This window comes from Mustela erminea, chromosome 13 (genome assembly GCF_009829155.1).
Source record: "Mustela erminea isolate mMusErm1 chromosome 13, mMusErm1.Pri, whole genome shotgun sequence".
Taxonomy (NCBI): domain Eukaryota; kingdom Metazoa; phylum Chordata; class Mammalia; order Carnivora; family Mustelidae; genus Mustela; species Mustela erminea.
Genome location: NC_045626.1, coordinates 62,938,307 through 62,958,156, shown reverse-complemented (window position 1 = coordinate 62,958,156; position 19,850 = coordinate 62,938,307). Strand labels below are relative to the sequence as shown.

At 44.3% G+C, this 19,850-nt stretch overlaps 1 protein-coding gene across 2 annotated transcripts in view; it reads right to left on the bottom strand.

Annotated features, from left to right (window-relative positions):
• The window catches only part of CLTCL1 (clathrin heavy chain like 1), a 96,610-nt gene that overhangs the window by 10,713 nt on the left and 66,047 nt on the right, over positions 1–19,850 (bottom strand). For both annotated transcript variants that reach the window (XM_032310440.1, XM_032310441.1), the window contains exons 20-26: positions 11,679–11,862; positions 10,314–10,506; positions 9,540–9,697; positions 7,572–7,736; positions 5,622–5,729; positions 3,008–3,175; positions 2,776–2,925 (exon numbers count right to left, since the gene is read on the bottom strand). In XM_032310440.1, coding sequence (XP_032166331.1) covers positions 2,776–2,925; positions 3,008–3,175; positions 5,622–5,729; positions 7,572–7,736; positions 9,540–9,697; positions 10,314–10,506; positions 11,679–11,862 — 1,126 coding nt within the window. The remainder of the gene's footprint in view (positions 1–2,775; positions 2,926–3,007; positions 3,176–5,621; positions 5,730–7,571; positions 7,737–9,539; positions 9,698–10,313; positions 10,507–11,678; positions 11,863–19,850) is intronic.

Below are 19,850 nucleotides of genomic sequence, written 5' to 3'. Positions count from 1 at the left end.
TCCCCCACTACAGTGTCTGAGAAGCTGGACAAGACCTGGCGCAGCCACTCTGGGTGGGTGTTGTTTTGGGCTGAGACACCAGTTCGGTGACATGTGGCACTCTGAAGCATCCACTGCTCCCATCTAGGACACTGGCATCTGTGTGGCACCTTCTTCTGGAGCCATGCACCGGAGGGGAGCACCAACAAGGTCATACCCATTTGTGCAGTTAATAAGGACAGCCCCCGCTGCCCCAGGACTAGGGACAGGGCATTATTCCTGTTTTGAAGAAGAAAATCAGGCTCAAAGATTCTGTCATGAGCTCAAGGGTGACCAGTGAGGGTGCTCTGGTCCTGACACTGTGCTACCTGTGAGAAGCACCTACTGTGAGCCAGACACTTGTTGCTGATCACCTGGCATGCAGGAAACATGTCCATTTTATGGATGGGGTCAGTGAGTTCACAGAGATGACACTAGCTCAAAGTGACAGAGATGGCAAATGGCTGAGATGCAACCAGGTCTGTGTCACCCCTGCCTGGCCCTCCACCACTCAGTCCTATGGTCAAGTGATTCTGAAACTCTCCTGTTATGTGCCCACAATGTCCTCCCTGCCAGGCCACCACACCAGTTGGTGTCCTCTACCCCCCCCCCCTCCAAACTCAAACTGACAAGTCTCTCACGCGGCAGAGAGGCACAGTCATCGATGTATTGTACCAAGAACAGAACTCAGCTGTCAGTTGTATAAACACTGTTCTGCCACAAGATATGGTCTTGTCAGGGCACCTGAGTGGCTCAGTCGGTGAAGTATCTGCCTTCGGTTCAGGTCATGATCCCAGGGTCCTGAGATTGAGCTCCATGTCGGGCTTCCTGCTCAGTGGGGAGTCTACTCTCTGTCTCTTCTCCTCCCCGGCTTGTGCTCTCTTATACACGCTCTCTCTCAAATAAATAAAATCTTGAAAAAAAATGTTCTTGTCTGCAAGCATGTGACCTCAGACCCAAGATGTCATGCTGACTTCCATCTTTCCTTAAGAATCTTCTGATCCTGGGGCGCCTGGGTGGCTCAGTGGGTTAAAGCCTCTGCCTTCAGCTCAGGTCATGATCCCAGGGTCCTGGGATCGAGCCCCGCATCAGGCTCTCTGCTTAGTGGGAAGCCTGCTTCCATTCCTCTCTCTCTGCCTACTTGTGATCTCTGCCTGTCAAATAAAAAAAAAAAAAAAAAAATCTTAAAAAAAAAAAAAAAAGAATCTTCTGATCCTGACAACCATCAAGGTAGACTGCACTCGGGTCATGGGCCACAGCAGCTGCCTGGACAGCTTATAGCACTCCAGACACCGCTAAGAAACAAAAAGCATCGCTGCCTCAACCATGGCACGTCATCAACTTTAAAATGCACCCTGAGGGGTGCCTGAGTGGCTCAGTCATTAGGTGTCTGCCTTCAGCTCAGGTCGTGATCCCAGACTCCTGGGATCAAGCCCCGAGTTGGGCTCCTTGCTCACTGGGAAGCCTGCTTCTCCCTTTCCCTCTCCCACTGCTTGTGTTCCCTCTCTCACTGTGTCTCTGTCAAATAAATAAAATATTTTTTAAAAATGTACCCTGATATCATTTGAGTTCCATGTGAAAAAAGCACACCTAGAATTGATCAGGTATAGGTTTTCCAGCATGTTTTTCATGTGTGCTGGGGTCACAGGAATGTGAAATCTGCCTACCCTTCCATCAGCAACCTGCAGACCTGTATAGGATGGGACATGTGCAGAAGGCCACTGATTTCACATACCACCACACTGAACAGCACTGCCGTTGTGTGACCTCCGGGGCTGAGACCTGGCTAGGTACCCCACCTGCCACCCACACCTGCCCTAAGCAGCCATATGTGGAACAAAGGCAGACAAGTTCCTGACCCAGATGGTGAGGAGCCCATGCCTGCCCTGTCAAACCCTACCAGGAGAAACAGGACTGACACATAGTCAAAATGCTGTCTTTCACTGACAGACAGCAAATGGGAGAGACCTTACATTTATTCATGTAAGGCCACTGGGATAAAACAAGGACACTCAAGGCAAAAGGTCTGAGACTGATGACAGAAAGCTTCATCCCCTTCCTTCAAATACACAGATCTCACAGAGAAGGAGAAAATTGGAAGCTGGGCCCACTCTGAGCCTGGAAACAAAACAGCAGAGGCCTGCTCAGTGCTTGCACCCAGACCTGACACCTTCCTACAGTATTTGGCAGCTGGTGGAACAGTTTAGCACCCTGGTTTAGCCCAACTAGACTACTGGAGGGTGGAGGCTCCAAGGAAGAGCAGGGACCCAGAGGCCAGCATATCCGGGCTCATGACTCCACCTCCACAGGTGCGCCTGCTGCTCTGGGGCTAGCAGTTTTAGGGGAGAGACATGCAGAAAAAAATATGCCAGGCGACAGAAAATATGAAACAATACAATAGGAAATGGTATAGATGGGGTGTGGAGGTGGGTCCCAATCTGACAGAGAAGAAGGAAGAGCAAACACCAGGGTTTGGCTGTTCAGGACCCTGTGTGGGAGTGAGGTAGGGAGAGTGGTCCTAGATCCTGCCCTGCCTGTAGCTTAGCTTTGGGGCCTAGGCCAGTCACTACCCTTCCTAAGCATCTGTTCCCTCTGTGTTTATGGAATCACCACCACCTGCACAGAGGGCAGTGAGACTCACAAGATGAAGGCAAATACAAATACACCGTAGGGAGCGCACGTTGGCCTTCATTCTGCCCGCCCCTAGGACAGGCTAGACAGAAGCAGACAGGAGCTGGTGCTCAGGCACCCTCTTACCTTGGCAATGACATCCTTGAACTGCCCTTCCCTCCAGGCGTCAGTAGGGTGATTGATCATGGTAAGGACGGCATTGTCGTACTCTTCGTATTTGTCATAGAGGAACACCAGCTCTGCCCAGAGGTGTGCCTGCTCTGCAGCTCTCAGCACCTGTGGGGACAGCCATGGCCAAGGGCTGGGCTTGTGCCACACATGCAAATAGCAGCTAGAACCTCAAAGAGGGAGAGATTACCTTTGGGATGTTGACTCTGGACCAGAAGAGCTCCAGGTGCTCTGGCATCTTCTGAGGCTTAAATTTGGAGTAGAGGATGGCCAGCTCTGTGAACATGCCCATGTGGGCCCGCTCCAGGCCCAGGGCCGCCTCCAGCAGAGAGATCAGTTCCTCAAAGTAGCCCCGATCCTGACAGACCGACAAACAGGCTTGATGTAGGGGTAAACACGGCTGGGGTGGCCAGCCCTGCTCCCTTCTCAGTTACTCACTCTGGTTCCAGCCTGCCTGACATGCCCGAGCTAAGTCTGACTGGTTGCCATCACATTATTGCCTGAAAACCTCAGGGTTCACCCCCCAGAGGACAATTTCACACCCTCCTCACTCCCTGTCTGCACGGTGTGGATACCTTCACTCCTGCTTCACTGAGAAAAGGACGCCATTAGAAGCAAATGCCTGTGTTGACCCTGCCAGCATCTGTTACCTACTGAGGCTGCTGGGCCAGTAACTGTCCCTCTCTCTTTGGGCATCAGCTTCTCCCTCCACAGCTTGCCTTTAGCAAACATCCTGCTTATCCTCCCATCCTGAAATGCTCTTTCTTGACTCCATGGCCTCTACATAGCCATCCTATTTTTCTACTCTTTGCAGCAAAACCCCTCAGCAGCACCCTGCCTGGCTGACTGTCTCTACCCGCTGGGCACAGACACCTTGTTTTCTGGACTTTCTTCTTACCCTACCCCAACCCACATTGGAGAGCTGTAGGCTCACTTCCTGCTATTCTTTATCTGCTCCCCCCAACACCACACGACCTCACTCAAGTGGTCTGTCTTTATGCCCCATCTGTGTGTCAACCAATGACTCCTATTTCATTTCTCTAGCTGAGTTTCTTCTCTGAGCTCCAGGCCCTGTTTCCCTCTGCCTCTCCTGACACCTCTATGTGAACATCCAACTGGCAGCTCAAACTTGGTATGTCCAAAATTTAATCCCCATCCTTCCCTTCCACCAGTCTCTGCCTTTAGTCTTCCCCATGTCCACTGGTGAAAACTCTAGCTGTCATTGTTCAGGCCCAAAATAAATGGAATCATCCTTGACTTTTTTCTCTCACCCACACACAATCCACTTGCATACTGACTCAGCTGCACACTCAAAACCCCTCAAACCTGACTGCCTGATCACTTCTTACCTTACATCACTCGCCCCAGGCTCTCCTGGTTGCTACCTGTTGGCCTGTTCCTAGAAGAGGCTGTTCTCAGCATGCAAGCCAGAATGGCCCCTTACCTTCAGGTCCCATGTCCTGCTGTGAGTCCTTCATGATGACCTGTGTTCCCTCACATTCCTTCCGGGGCCCTTCCCCAATTCTTTGGCATGTTTCGCCTCTGGACCTGCCCTGTCTGCTGACTCTTCCTTCAAACATCCCCATGACAAGGCCCCTCAGTTTCTCCAGGTCTCTGTTCAGGGTCCCCCTCTCAATTAGTGTGACCTTGATGGTCCCTTCATGAAGTTTCACCCAGGCACTCCTGTCCCCAAACAGGCTCCACAGCCCCTGTAACTCATCACTTCTAAACGTGATGTTTGTTGCCTGTCTGTCAGCCTCACTGAATATAAATTCAACTGAATGAGGGTTTTTCTGTTTTGTTTACTGATAGCATTATCTAGAATAACACCCAGCGTACAGCAGGTACTCCAACACTTGATGAACAAATGAAATACTGTCAGCCACCAGACTGCTTTACTACTTTCCCTGTTTACTTTACAGTTTTATTTCTTCAACTTCTGTGGAATAGGAAAGCATATATCACTGAGAAGTCATCCAGCCTAGCTTGACATTTTAGACTCCAGTGGCCCTCACTTTCAGAAGTTCACAGGCCCTTGAACCCTGCGACTCACTAAGTCCCCCCATAGCCCTTACTATCCTCTCAGTGACGGGGGGCTGGGGATTGAATTCTATGGGAACAGTAACACTGCTGAGCAAAATCCGATTTGCAGTCTGCCTTGCAGATCCCACACTTTCACACACGCAGTTCCAGGACTCCCACAGACAGAGGTCCAGGCCCCGAACACACTGATGTCTATCAAACACTTGACAGCAAGTGACCTCGTGGCGCAATGGTAGCGTGTCTGACTCCAAACACTTGACAGCAGAGAGGAACTATGACACCAACACAGACAGCTCCCACTCTTCAAAGGCCCCCTGGGGTTCCCTACCCCAGACTAGTGCATATCCTCTGTATCTATGGTACCTGATAATCACACCCTCTGTGGGCCACACACTCTGGGGTATGGGCTGTGTCTTGGCTATGACTGGTCCAGTGTTCCCAAAAAGTTACCTAAGGGTTATTCACACATGTAAGCCACTGGCTAGGCTTCTGAAGGCCCAAGGACACAAGAAGAGGGGGGAATACTCTTAAAAACACAAATACCAGCCAGCAGTGAGGTCCAGGATATCTAACAACCAATCTGAATTGTGGATGGGTTGTCTAGTACATGGAAAGACTTTCCCATAGAGATAGTGCTTCATATGCCTACCTGTGGAAGTGACGCATACTGAGGGGATAAGGGTCCCTTTATGTGGAGTGCTTAGGGGTCACTTGTCATCTCCACTGCCAGCAGAGATCATCTCTGGCCAAAGACTAGTTACCTGGTAAAATCGTATCAGCTCCTCCAGCTCATCTGCGTGAATGACAATGTGAAGACCACACAGCTGTGCAAGGCGGAACTCCTGCCCATCCACGCAGGCAAAGCACACCTATGGGAGGGAAGGCCAGACAGTGTGAGTGTCCCCCAGACAGGGCACAGTGCCACAAGCCAGGGATGCAACTATAAATGCAGAAATACCAGCAAACAGGGTTTTTAAAGTTAGATTCTGAACAAGTAAATAATTGGAAGGTGAGCTGTGTGAGACTGGGAGAAAAAATAATGACATTTTTAATGTGCAGGCCATGGGGGTATTTGAGACCGTGGAGAGAAAAGGGATCATGCATTACTTCTAAGCCCTGAGGCATGATGATTTCTTTAGGTGACACAAAAGCAATGCTGGAATTGCAGGTTCAGGGTTTGAAAATGGTTTAACGAAGTTCAAGAATAATGGTAAAGGAAGCACAGATCATCTGAGTGCTGTTTATGTGGGAGAAGCTTACTTTAATAAATATTTTTTAAACTGAGCATTTGTTTTAGGCACTCTGTGGTATGTACACTTAATGATAACAAGTTCTAGGAAGTAAAAGAAGCCTCCTGAGCTTTTGCTCAAAAAGACTCATAAGGGGCCTCTGAGTTGCTCTTTTTTTCCTTCCTTCCCTTCATCCCTCCCTCCCTTTGATTTTATTATTTATTTATTTATTTATTGAGAGAGAGAGACACACACACACACAGAGAGACAGAGAAAAACACACGAGCAGAGGAAGGGGCAGAGGAGAAACAGATTCCCCGCTCAGCAGGGAGTCCCACTTGGGGCTCAATCCCAGGACTCTGAGATCATGACCTGAGCCAAAGTCAGATGCCACCCAGGCATCCCTAAGTCGCTCTTCTTTTAATGGCTGAAGATGGACCCCATACCCACAGGCAAAGCTGGCTTCTCTTGAAGTTTCCCTACCTCCCCATCTTCTATATATACATGCATGTGTTTTCCTGGTAGACAAGGCAGAAAACCCAAATAAACAAAAATAACCCCACAACCCAGAGATAACTGGTCACTACTTCAGGACACAATTGTTACTGCTGTTTTTCTTGTGAAATCTCTTTCTCCCATACTCACACCCAGGATAGAATTACCCTGGACATGCTACTTATTTTTCTCATGGAATACTTGAAACCTCCCTTCCCAAACCCTGCCTATTCATTTTGGTGGAGTTGCAATATGTACACTATTTAACCCTGCCCTTGATTTTGTACATTTATGTTGATTTTAATCTTTTATCAAACAGTACTTCAGAGATTCACTGAAGCCAAATGTTTTGCACCTCTCTTTACAATATTTTCTCTACTTGCAGATAATTCCGATATTATCAGAGAGCTATAAGACGTGCCCTTCCAGGGGCACCTGGGTAGCTCAGTGGGTTAAAGCCTCTGCCTTCGGCTCAGGTCATGATCTCAGGGTCCTGGGATTGAGCCCCACCTCGGGTTCTCTGCTCAGCAGGGAGCCTGCTTCCTCCTCTCTCTCTCTGCCTGCCTCTCTGCCTACTTGTGATCTCTGTCAAATAAATAAATAAAATCTTTAAAAAAAAAAAAAAAGACGTGCCCTTCCAATTTACTACAAAAGACTAAAGTGTCAAATTACACTGATAATACCACTAATAAGGTGGTTTTTAAAAATATCTTAAATTAGGACAGTACTTCTCATGCTGATTAATTCCATGCTATTAAGATAGCTTCTGGGAACTGACTGGTCCAACACAGAACTCTCCAGGGCCTTTGCTTCAACCACAAATGCTAGCTTATAAGGTTCTCTGAGCGTTCCCAGAAGACTCAGAACCCTGCCTAGACAAGGCAGGCATCCAGATGCATCCCATGTGACACAAGGGTGTGGAGGGAGGAAGGACAAGGAGGAAAGGATTGAGAGACCAGTGGTCACCTGGAGGCTTTCTATGCTTACCTCCTTCCATGTCCGCGTGCTGTTGGCCTTGCGGCTGCTGTCCACCGCTGCCTGATACTCCCCGAGGTGTACGAGGGTGGAAGCCAGGCGGGCAAAGTTAGAAACACTGCTGTACAGCAGCTTGGCGGCCTCATACATTCCCTCCTCGTAACAGCGGTCTCCAACCTATGAACAACCGGATAGCTTTGCTGAGACCTTCTTAAATGGGAAGGTTCCTCAGAGATGGTCTAAAGTTCGTAAGTGGAAGGGGTGTTTCTGTTTTCAAAGAAGGTGAGTATCTTTCTGATCACACAGCAGCCTGGGCCACCACAGAACTACTGAAGGATGAAGTGTACCCCTCAGGCCCTGGACCGATTCTCCATCGCCTGTTCTTATGTCTGCTGTCTGTCATCTCCCAGATTGCTCCCCAGTGGGCCTGGCCTCAGAGGTGTGCTCCTTGCTGCTTCCAGGCCGGTCCCTTCCTCCCCACTCACAACTACCTACCAGAGGACAGCCTGCAGACCACACGCCAGCCCTGGTTCTTGCTGCCATCCACAGATCTCCCTCATTTCCTGACGGCTTTAGCTCTGAGGACCTGGTGTCTCTCATGACAACAGCCAGTCACTGTCAGCTGCCAACCCTGGAAAACCTGGCATAAGAACCTACTCTCTGCCTGCTGCCTCCCCTCCTTTCCAGCTCACTGACCTCCAGGCACCCCAACTCCTGCCCACCATCCCCATCTGTGCCCAGCTAACTCTCCTCCTGGCTTGCTGGTGTTGGCAAGCCATGGGGCTCTACACTCACTCTCTTGGTTGTACTTGGCTGTACCCACTCGGCCAAATCCCAGTCCTACCCAGAGATGTTCTCTGCCAACTCTACACCCAAGACTGCAGAGCTAAATTCAGATAGCTGAAACCCAAAGTGCCACCTGGGCTCTCTTGAACTTCATGATGGTGACCCTAGAAGAACTCGCAACACTAGCAACCCTACTCCTTCAGCCCAGGTACTCGTTCCTTGTCCATCATTCATTTCCTGTCTTCTCTCCTCAAATCTCCAGCAGCTCAAGCTGAGTGCCTGGCTTCCCAAAACCTGAGGAGACAGACACAACCAGAAGAGTCCTTCCATAAGCACTGGGACTGAGTTTGCCCCCTTGCTGCATCTGTGGCCTCACTTAGCCTCACTTAGCCTCCCCTGCTCCATGTCAGCAGCCCAGCAAGCCTAGCAGTGATTTTGTTCTCTGTACTAAATCACTCCTACGTGGTTAAGGACTCAGAGATAAAGATTGGGCAGTACTATTCCCTTTCCTTTCACTTGCCTGTATTTACCAAGTCTTGTTTTAATCAGTGACCATAACTTTTAAAATTGCCTTTATAATCAGAAAACTAATAGAGGTGTTAGAAAATGAAGCCTTGTCTAAAATCTCCCTCTGAATTCATAACAGAATTCTCCTGATGAACTTTCAAGCCTTTCAAAACTCCAATCAATTTCCAACAGTTAACTGGATCTTACTTTGAAATAAAGAATCCAAAGTCCACTTTTGTGTTATTTACTTCAGTAAAATGAGTATATTCTTTCAGGTGGGGTTAGAATATAGTCCATTATCTTTCATCTCCATCAATTTTTCTAGGGGTTAAACATTTTGGTGTTATTCCTACTTTAAAAAATATTCTTCCCATTATGTTATCTGGTAATTCCTGATATATGGAAAAGCTATTGATTTCCAACATACCTATTCTATGGCCAGTTACTCAGTTCACTTTACTCTTCAGTGATAACAGCCAGAACACTGGCACATGGTCCTGACACCTTTTTTCTAGAAGACTCACTCTGGTATACACAGCCAGGGGCCTTAATTTCCATACCAGTGACACTAACACAGGACTTAAGTCACGGTGTGGCTTGCTTCTCAGTGTCAAAGATCTGCAGCACTCTAGGGAGTGATCCCTGAACCTACCTGGAGCAGTCTGTGGTTCCCAGGGCATGGCCTACCTGCTGGATGTGAGCATTGTTGGGTCCATTAATACAATCTTCTAGCTCAGACAGACGGCCGGTTTTGGCCAGGGCGAAAATAAGTTCAGTCTCTATATAGGTTTCACGGCCCTTTTTCCTGGCCATCTGTAGAAATTTAACTAGATCCTCCCAATTGTCTGAAACAGAAAACAAAAATAGGTTAATCCAGAGCTGCTAAGTTTAAACAGGAGGTGCAGCTCCTCCCATTTTGTCCCTAGTTAAGATGTTTAATCTCCCACTCTACTTCAGTGAGGGCTTGGACTCCAGGTAAAGTCTAGAAGGACTTGTTTGGCTGCTACGCAGAGCCATATCCTAGGTGGGAGAGATGGAAAGGGCAGAACCACATGGAGGCTGATCCCAGGGATGGAAAGTTCCATGTCACCAAGTAAAGACCTCACCAGGAGACAGGATGATTATTGTAGCCCCAGGAAAAGGGAGTACCACAGTTAACTGGAAAGGCCAGAAGAAGCTCTGTGTCTAAGTTTCTGACCTTAAAATTATCATGATAGTACTATCCATTGTGCTTAATCTATCTTGTCAACCAAAGAGCTAGTGTCTAGTTAACAGTCAGCTGAAGAGTTAGTGTCATTAACAGAATAAGAGTAATAGATTCTTTTGGAAAAATTTCACTTAGCGGTGTCCCCAGCATCTCTGGATGGGTAACACATGCAGATGCCTGGAAGGCCACACCCTTCTCCAGCCAGGCTTCACACCAGTGAGAAGCAGAGCCCTGGGGAGAGGAGGTTAGCTTACTGCTCCTGCTGGCTGCCTGAACGACCTCGAGGTAAGAGGAAGGGTCATCAGCTCTAATGTAGGAGTCGATGGCTTCTTTCACCAAGTCTTTCTGGAGCTGGGCGCGGGCCAGCTGACTCCACACAGCAGGCTCATTGCATCTCTCTGCAAACTCGTATGCTCGGTCTAGGTTTCCAATGTGCTCGATCAGGACCTAGGGGTTACAAGAGGGCTCTCATTCTCCACAACACTGAGTCAGCTCCAAGGAGCAGACAGATTTTTGTTCGGATCTACATTTTGCCTAAAGTTGCATGACCATTTCAATTCAGTACAAAGCAACTGGACATTAAATATTTCTCAGATGATGAATGGGGGAAAAGGATGAGATCTATACTGTACAGGTGCCAAGTGAAGATGCCAAGTGAAGAAGAGACACTCCCAACACAGGGCATAAGGAAATGAGAGACAGTCAAGCTTAGCTTTTTGGGCCAGGAGAATGACATGGGAGTTGCCTGGCATAGAGGGTGTAAAAAGGAGCTACTATGGGGAATAAGATAGCTCAGCAGACAGAAAGCAGGCTTCAAGGAGTCTGAAGGGCTCAGGTGCAGCAGCTGCCCCTAATACAGTTTGATCTCAGAGCAAGGCCCTAGACTAGGTATGAAGCAAAAAGAGGAGATGTGGGATTTTACAGGCAGGTACAGAAAAATGATAAAAATCGTAAGGGAAAGAGGCAAGGACATAAAGAATCTAGAAAGACAGCAGTTAAAGTGATCTGTCCCATGGTTTATTTTATTTCATCTTAACTGTTTATTATATTTATGGTTTTCATTATAAAGTAATATAAACACATTATGTAAAAATTGGGAAACATTTTTTTATACTTAACCCTAAAATTTCTTACTTTCATTTATAATTTTTTTTATTGTGTTATGTCCCATGGTTTATAATTTTTGGAAATAAAACCAGAAAAAGTCAACAGGCTGGTAGGAAAGGGAGGAGGGCTAAGGGAAGGGCTCTTGGTGGGGCTGAAGGTAGGCAGGAGGGCTGCTGGGACTGCTCTGGGGAATTGAGGCAGCAGACGGTGAAGGGCTGAAATAGTTGTCATGTGTGAGGGTCTCTGAGAATCAGACACCTCAGTCACATGACCTTGATTCAGGCACCCAAGTCTAGAGGAATGACCAGCAAGTGAGGGTGACTGCCACACAGCAGGAGCACCAGCAGAGTAGGAGGCAACAGCCTAGAAAGATGGGTTACTGATGAATAGAAAAGAGCACAAGGATCAGAGAGACACATTGAACAACCAGAGGGTGTGACACCCTTGGTGATGATGAGGACACAGTGTGGCAGAGGTCCCTAGGTCTACCATGAAAGCACTCAGAAGCTCACCTGGATTGCTGAGGCGTTCACATCAAACTTGCGGAAGATGGCAAAGGCCTCCTCATACAGTGCACTGCTGATGGCGATATTTGCAATGTCTGGGGCATCATAGTTGTCCAGGCGGCTGATGTATTCCATGACCCGCGTGCGGTCCGCCTTGATGGCAGTCAGGATCAGCAGATTCTGGAGATTCCTTAGGAGAGGTGGTGGTCAGCACAGTGTCACAGGAATGAAAGCTATACATAACACTCTTCAGCAGGTTGACCAGCCCAAGGTCCCCGATTTAAAGATATTTAAAACACACACACATATGACTGATGAATAGATACAACAGAGTATTTATGAAGTATATATGGTCCAAAGTCTTGAGAAAGCAACAAGTAGGAGAAATCAGAAAACCACCAATCCCTGGAGGGCTGCTACAGCTTCTCCAGGAGCTGCCTTCACTCTCAATTCACAGGTATCTATTTTCCTGAACTGTACCTCTATTAGCTCTTTGTGGTTCTTTATAGCTCGACCATATAAATTGTGTAACTAGGGGTGCCTGGGTGAATCAGTCAGTTGAGCATCTGTTTTTGTATCCTGGGATCCAGCCCGATACTGGGCTCCTTGCTCAGTAGGGAGTCTGCTTCTTCCTCTCCTGCTCCCCCTTCTTCTGCTCTCTGTCAAAAAAATAGTCTTTTAAAAAACTATATCTAGGGGTACCTGGGTGGCTCAGTGGGTTAAGCCCCTGCCTTCGGCTCAGGTCATGATCTCAGGGTCCTAAGATCGAGCCCCACATTGGGCTCTCTGCTGAGCAGGGAGCCTGTTTCCCCATCTTTCTCTGCCTGCCTCTCTGCCTACTTGTGATCTCTGTCTGTCGAATAAATAAATAAAAAATCTTTAAAAACTATATCTAAGCAATATAGATAGTTTTGCATGTTTCTGAACTTTCCTTTAATCATACCAGATACATCTTACAAAATTTGTTTTCTTTTGTCTCATTTAAAGATCGGGGGGGGGGATCGATTTAATGTACCATATTAAGAATTTAAAAAAGAAAACAACATGATCATACTGTTGATTCAGAAAAAGCATCTGACAAAATCCAACACCCATTAATGTTAAAGACTCTGAGCAAACTAGAAATAGAAGGCAACTTCTTCAATCTGATGAAGGCTATCTACAAAATATCCACAGGTCTCAATGGTGAGAGACTGAATGCTTCCCCTCAGGATCAGGAACAAGATAATGTCTTCTTTCCCCACTTTTTTCAACATTCTACTGGAGGCTCTAGTCAAGGCAGTTAGGCAAGAAAAATAAATAAAAAGCATCTAGATTAGAAAGGAAAAAAGAAAACTGTTACTATTTGCAGGCAAAATGACTGACAGAAAGTTCCAAGGAATCTTTGAAAAAAAATCCTAGGATAAATAAGTAAACTTAGCAAGATATCAAGATACAAGGTTAACCATTGTGATAGTTCTGTATACTAGCAATGTACACTTAAAACAAACAAAAAAACCCCTTCTACCTATTTACAATAGCTCCCAAAACATGAAATATTTAGGTGTAAACCTAGTAAGACATGTGCATGATCTATATGATGAAAAATATAAAAAGCTCGTGAGAAAAATTAAAGATCTAAATAAATGGAGAGACATATTGTATACTCAACACAGTAGATACCAACTGTCCCCAAACTGGTCTACAGATATCAAGCAATTCCAATCAAAATTCCAGAAGGTTTCCCGGTTGATAGACAAAGCTGATTCTAAGTCTTGAACAAGAATAGAGTTGGAGGAATCACACTACCTGGCCAAGTGATTCTGGCAAAGATGCAAAAGGAATCCAATGCAGAATGGATCCAACAAATAACACTGGAATGACTATAAAACCACATGCAAAAAAATGAACCTAAACTTCACATGTTGTTGGACACTGGACCACATATCTAAATGTAAAATGTAAAACTGCAAGACTCTTAGAAGGAATTCAGTGAGAATCTTTGACCTGGGATTAGGCACAGAGTTCTTATCACCAAAACACAATCCACAAGAGAGATGTTTGACTTGGAGTTGACCCAAATGAAAACTTTTGATAAGCAAATGATACCACTAGGAGAATAAAAAGACAAACTCCACACTGGGAAAAAAAAATATTTGCAAATCCCATATAAAACAAAAGACTTGTGGGGCACCTAGGTGGCTCAGTTGGTGAAGCAACTGCCTTCAGCTCAGGTCATGATCCTGGAGTCCCGCATTGGGCTCTCTACTCCACAGGGAGTCTGCTATTCCCTCTGACCCTCCCCCTTCTCATGCTCTCTCTCTCTCTCTCTCAAATACATAAATAACATCTTAAAAAAAAAAGCCACAAAGACTTATATCCAGAATGTATAAAGAACTCTCAAAACTCAACAGTGAAAAACCAAATAAGCCAATTAAAAAAAAGGGCAAAAGATTTGAGAGACTCTTCACCCAAGAGGATATACGAAGGGCAAGTGAGCACAGGAAAAGTTGTTTAACATCATTAGCCATTAGGGAAGTGCAAATTAAAACTACAATGATGGGACACTATATGCTTATTAGAACGGCTAAAATAAAAAATACCAATAATACCAAGTGCTGGTGAAGATGTAGAGAAACTGGAATTCTCACACATTGTTGGTGGGAATGCAAAATGGTACAGTCATTTCAGAAAACAATAGGTTGGCAGCTTCTTAAACAGTTAAACATACATATACCATATGGCTCAGCAACTGCTAGGTGTGTTCAAACAAAAATATGGACACAAACACTTACAGCAGCTGTATTCACAGAACCCCAAACTGAAAGCAATCCAACTGTCCTTCAATGAGCAAGTGGATAAACAAACCGTTGCACATTCACACCACAGAACACTATACAGCAATAGAAGAGAATTATTGATGCACCCAGCTTAGATGGATCTCAAAGGAATTACACTGTGTGAAAGAGGCCAAGCCTCAAAAGACTGCATACTATGTGATTCCCCTTACATGACATTCTTGAAAAGGCACAACTGGATTGATGGTGATGAATCAGAGATGGGTGACTGTCAGGGGTACAGGGAATGTAACTGTAAAGGGTAGCTCACACGAGGGAGTTTCATAGGGAACTGTTCTATACGCAGACTGTGGTGGTGATGTACATGAATCTAGGTATGTGTTGAAATTCCTAGTTTTGTATGTCCCCCACAAAAGACCAATTTAACTGTAAAATTAAAAAGAAGGGGAAACAAGTATTAAAAAATTAGGTCCAAGATTCACCCATGTTGTTGTGTAGCATTCCCTCCCACCGTGACATGGTACTCTGCTGGATGACTGTACCACAGCCCTTTTACAGATGGGTATCTACATTGCTCTCAGATCTTTGCTACTGGAAATAGTGCTGCTTTGTGCATTCTTGCATGTGTCTCCTGATACACGTGAGACGAGTTTCTTCAAGGTTCAGAAACAGAACTTCCCAATGACCCTGAAATTGCACTACTGGTTATTTACCCCAAAGATACAGATGTAGTGAAAAGAAGGGACATCTGTACCCCAATGTTTATAGCAGCAATGGCCACGGTTGCCAAACTGTGGAAAGAACCAAGATGCCCTTCAGTGGACGAATGGATAAGGAAGATGTGGTCCATATACACTATGGAGTATTATGCCTCCATCAGAAAGGATGAATACCCAACTTTTGTAGCAACATGGATGGGACTGGAGGAGATTATGCTGAGTGAAATAAGTCAAGCAGAGAGAGTCAATTATCATATGGTTTCACTTATTTGTGGAGCATAACAAATAGCATGGTGGACATGGGGAGTTAGGAGAAGGGAGTTGGGGGAAATTGGAAGGGGAGGTGAACCATGAGAGACTATGGACTCTGAAAAACAGTCTGAGGGTTTTGAAGGGGCGGGGGAGTGGGAGGTTGGGGGAACCAGGTGGTGGGTATTAGAGAGGGCATGGATTGCATGGAGCACTGGGTGTGGTGCAAAAACAATGAATACTGTTACGCTGAAAAAAATAAATTAAAAAAAAAAAAAAGAGTGGAAACACTTTCTAATAGGCACTGCTTCCCAAAAGGAACACACATTCCCAACAGGGCACGTAAGAGGCCCAGCTGCTCTACACTCATCAAGGCTGATTAGGAGAGCTAGATGGCCTTGGCTCTGCAGGAAGAAAGGGATGGTACACAATGGCCAGACTGTGCTTCCTTGATGGTGGATGAGGCTGCACTCTTGCCTTAGACTTGCAGCTGTCTCTCCTCTTGCTGAAGGACTGCTAAAGTGCTTTGCTGAGTTTCCTATCAGGTTATTTGAGTTCTTCTTTCATTATACGTTCTCCATGCTAGTTTTTTGTTGGTTATCTATGTTGCAAACATCTGTTTGTAGCTTCTCATCTTTTCCTCACCTTTTCTCGTCTTATTATGATAAAGTTCTTAAGTTTAACATAGTCCTATTTACTAGTTTTTCAAATGGTTATATATTTTTGCAACTGGCTTATGTATTTATTAGACCACAAATATATTTTATTTTATTTTTTAAAAAAGATTTTTATTTATTTATTTGACAGAGAGATTACAAGTAGGCAGAGCAGCAGGCAGAGAGAGAGGGGGAAACAGGCTCCCTGCCAAGCAGGGAGCCTGAGCAGGGCTTGATCCCAGGACCCTGAGATCATGACCTGAGCTGAAGGCAGAGGCTTAACCCACTGAGCCACCCAGGTGCCCCTATATTTTTCTTTTAAACATAAACTCTAAAAACATGATGGTTTTGACTTTATATTTAAATCTTCACATTGTGTGTCACAGAGATCCAATTTTAATTTTTACCCATATAATCATTTGTCCCAACATCATTTTACTCAAGTCTATTATTTCCATCTGCATAGCCACTCTGTCATAAATAAATATTTTACATTTGTGTGGGTATATTTTAGGGTTTTTTTCCTCTACTATAATGGTCCATTTCTCTATTCCTTGCCCAAACCATAATGACTTGATTTAATTTTATGATAATTCTAGTCAGAGTAAGTACCTTGCTAAGTACCTCCTAAAACCTATTCTTACCTCTTGAGTGATTTATTATTTGTGTTAGCAATGACTATTCTTGGCCTTTTATCTTTTTGATTTAAAACTTAAAATCTTCCTGTCAAGTTTCATATGTAAACAAACAGAATTTTACTGGTACTGCAGTAAATTTGAGTGAAGTGGGTAAAACTGATGTCTTTCTTTTTCTTTCTTTCTTTTTTTTTTTTTTTAAGATTTTATTTATTTATGAGAGAGAGAGAGAACACAGGAGCAGGGGGAGCAGCAGATGGAGAAGTAGGCTCTGTGCTGAAAAGGGAGCTCAAAATGGGCTCAACCCCAGGACCTGGGATCATGACCTGAGCTGCAAGCAGATGCTTAACTGACTGAACCATCCAGGTACCCCAATGTCTTTCAATATGATGTGATCATTCATGAATTTACATCAAGCATTTATAATGGTTGAGTGGATAGGACTATAGCAGTTTACCTTTTCATTTATTTGTCTCCTGATTTGTTTTTCTTCTTTAAGAACCACATCTACTTGTTCAATATATGTAAATTCATTTCAGTAAGCTTATAAAATTCACATTAACTGTCAACATGTTATAATGTTTTTATTTACTTTTAAAAATATATTTATTACTATCTTTATGAATACTTTTTAATATGCTCATTTAAAAAATTATTCAATATTGTCATTTTTAAGCTAATTGTTCTATCAATTACCTGGAGAGGTATGTTAAGATCTCCCAAGATGGAGAATTTACCTGTGTTTTCTTGTAGTTTTGTCAACTGTTGCCTTACATATTTTGACACTGTATTACAGGTATATACAGGTTAAGAATTATCTTCCTAGTGAGCTGAATATTTCATCATCAGGTAATACATTTCAAGACCCCAAGTCGGGGTTTGAAACCACAGATAGTTCCAAGCCCTATATATTTTTCTTGTACATACACAGTTATGATAAACTTTATTTTATTAATCAAGCACAGTAAGAGATTAACAATAACTAATGACAACACAGAACAATTACAACAACATATTGTAAATAAAATTTATGTGAATGTGGTTTCTTGTTCTTAAAATATCTTATTGTACCATACTCACCCTTCCTGTGATGATGTGAGATGCTAAAATGCCTATATAATAAGAAGTGAGGTGAATGATGTAGGCATTGAGACATAGTGTTAGGCTATAACTGAGCTTCTGACACATTATCTACTTTCAGACAAACCATAGTTAACCATGACACCTGAAACCACAGGATATGAAATCAAGGATAAGTGGGGATTACTTACTGGCCCTTTCTACTTCAATAATTTTTTTTTAAAGATTGTATTTACTTATTTGTCAGAGAGAGTATGAGCGTGTGCATGCACAAGCAGGGGGAGTGGCAGGTAGATGGAGAAGCAGGCTCCCCACTGAGCAAGGAGCTCGATGCGGGACCCAATTCCAAGACCCTTGAAACATGACCTGAGCAGAAGGCAGAAGCTTAACTGACTGAGACAACTAGGTATCCCTCAGTTTTTATATCAGAGTCTATTTTGCATGCTTTAAATATAGAAAAAATATATAAAAACATAAAATGTCATACTATATTAACATATAATATCAATATAATACCAGCATCTTTAGGTTTACATTTGCCTAATTTTTAAAAATTCTTTTATTTCCGGGTGCCTGGGTGGCTCAGTGGGTTAAGCCGCTGCCTTCGGCTCAGGTCATGATCCCAGGGTCCTGGGATCGAGTCCCACATCGGGCTCTCTGCTCAGCAGGGAGCCTGCTTCCCCCTCTCTCTCTCTGCCTGCCTCTCTGTCTACTTGTAATCTCTGTCTGTCAAATAAACAAATAAAATCTTTAAAAAAAAATTCTTTTATATCCAACTTCTCATTAATATACTCTGAAGTCATATCATCCCATATCCTTCGGCTTCTACTGAGGCTGAAAAGTCTGCTGTCAGTCTAATTTATATTCATTATAGATAATCTATCTTCTGAGTATTTAAACATTTTTTTAAATGTTCCACAGTTTTGCTATAATGTGGGTAAAGGTGGTTTTAAAAAATTCATCCTACTTGGGATTTGCTGGGTTTCCTAGATTTTAGAACTAGAATACCATCAGTTCTGCTAAAATCTCCTTCGTTTCCCCTCCAAATAATGTCCCATTCCCTGCTCTCTCTGAGGCTCTGATTAGGTCTACCTTCAACCTGTAGAGATCTTAAACTCTTTCACCGTTTTCACCTGTCTTGGCTACATTCTTGCAATTTCTTCACATGCATCTTTCAATTCTTATTCTCTAATGCCCCTAAACCCATTTGAAGTTTACTTCAAATCCAATTATAGAACTTCATTTTTTATTTATCAGGTATTTGGTATTTTTAAAAATCTGCTTGAGGGGCTCCTGGATGACTCAGTTGGTTAAGTATCTGACTTTGGCTCAGGTCATGATCTCAGGGTCTTGGGATCAACCCCCATGTCTGGCCCCCCACTCAACGGGGAGTCTGCTTGTCCCTCCCTTTCTACTCCTGCTTGTGCTTTCTTGGGTCTCTTTCTCTCTCTCAAATAACTAAAACCTCTAAAAAATAATCTGCTTGATCTTTTTTGGGGTATTTAAACACATTACATGTAATTTTACATTCCATGCCTGATAATTCCAATAGCCACAGTCCCTCTAGCAGATCTGAGTCTGCTCTGTTTTACTGCTGGCTCTTATTAATGCAGCCTTGTTTCCTTATACATTTTGTCCATATTTTACTATAAGCTCATTATTTCTTGGAATGTTATATCAGAATTCTCTGAAGCCTTGCTAGAGGGTAGGCTCCTCTTAAAAGGATTTGTGTTTGTCTTTGGCAGAGATCTGAAGGCACTACCTGATGGCAATCGTTTTAAAATTAATTCCTCACTTGAGGATTTTTAATCCCATGCCAGTTCACAAAATTTGTTCTAAAACCTGTTAGAAGGCCAGCTTCTCGGGGCCAGTTTTGTCCTCACAGTCTAGTACCATGGTTTCAAAGAGCTCTTTTTTATTTTATTTTATTTTTTTATTTCGTTTATTTTATTTTGTTTTATTTAGTCTCTCAGCAGAGGGCTGGCTGATACTGGTGGTTGATCCTGGCACTGAGGAGGGGCTTCACTGCACACTTCACACCTTTTGTAGGCCCTTGCATCTT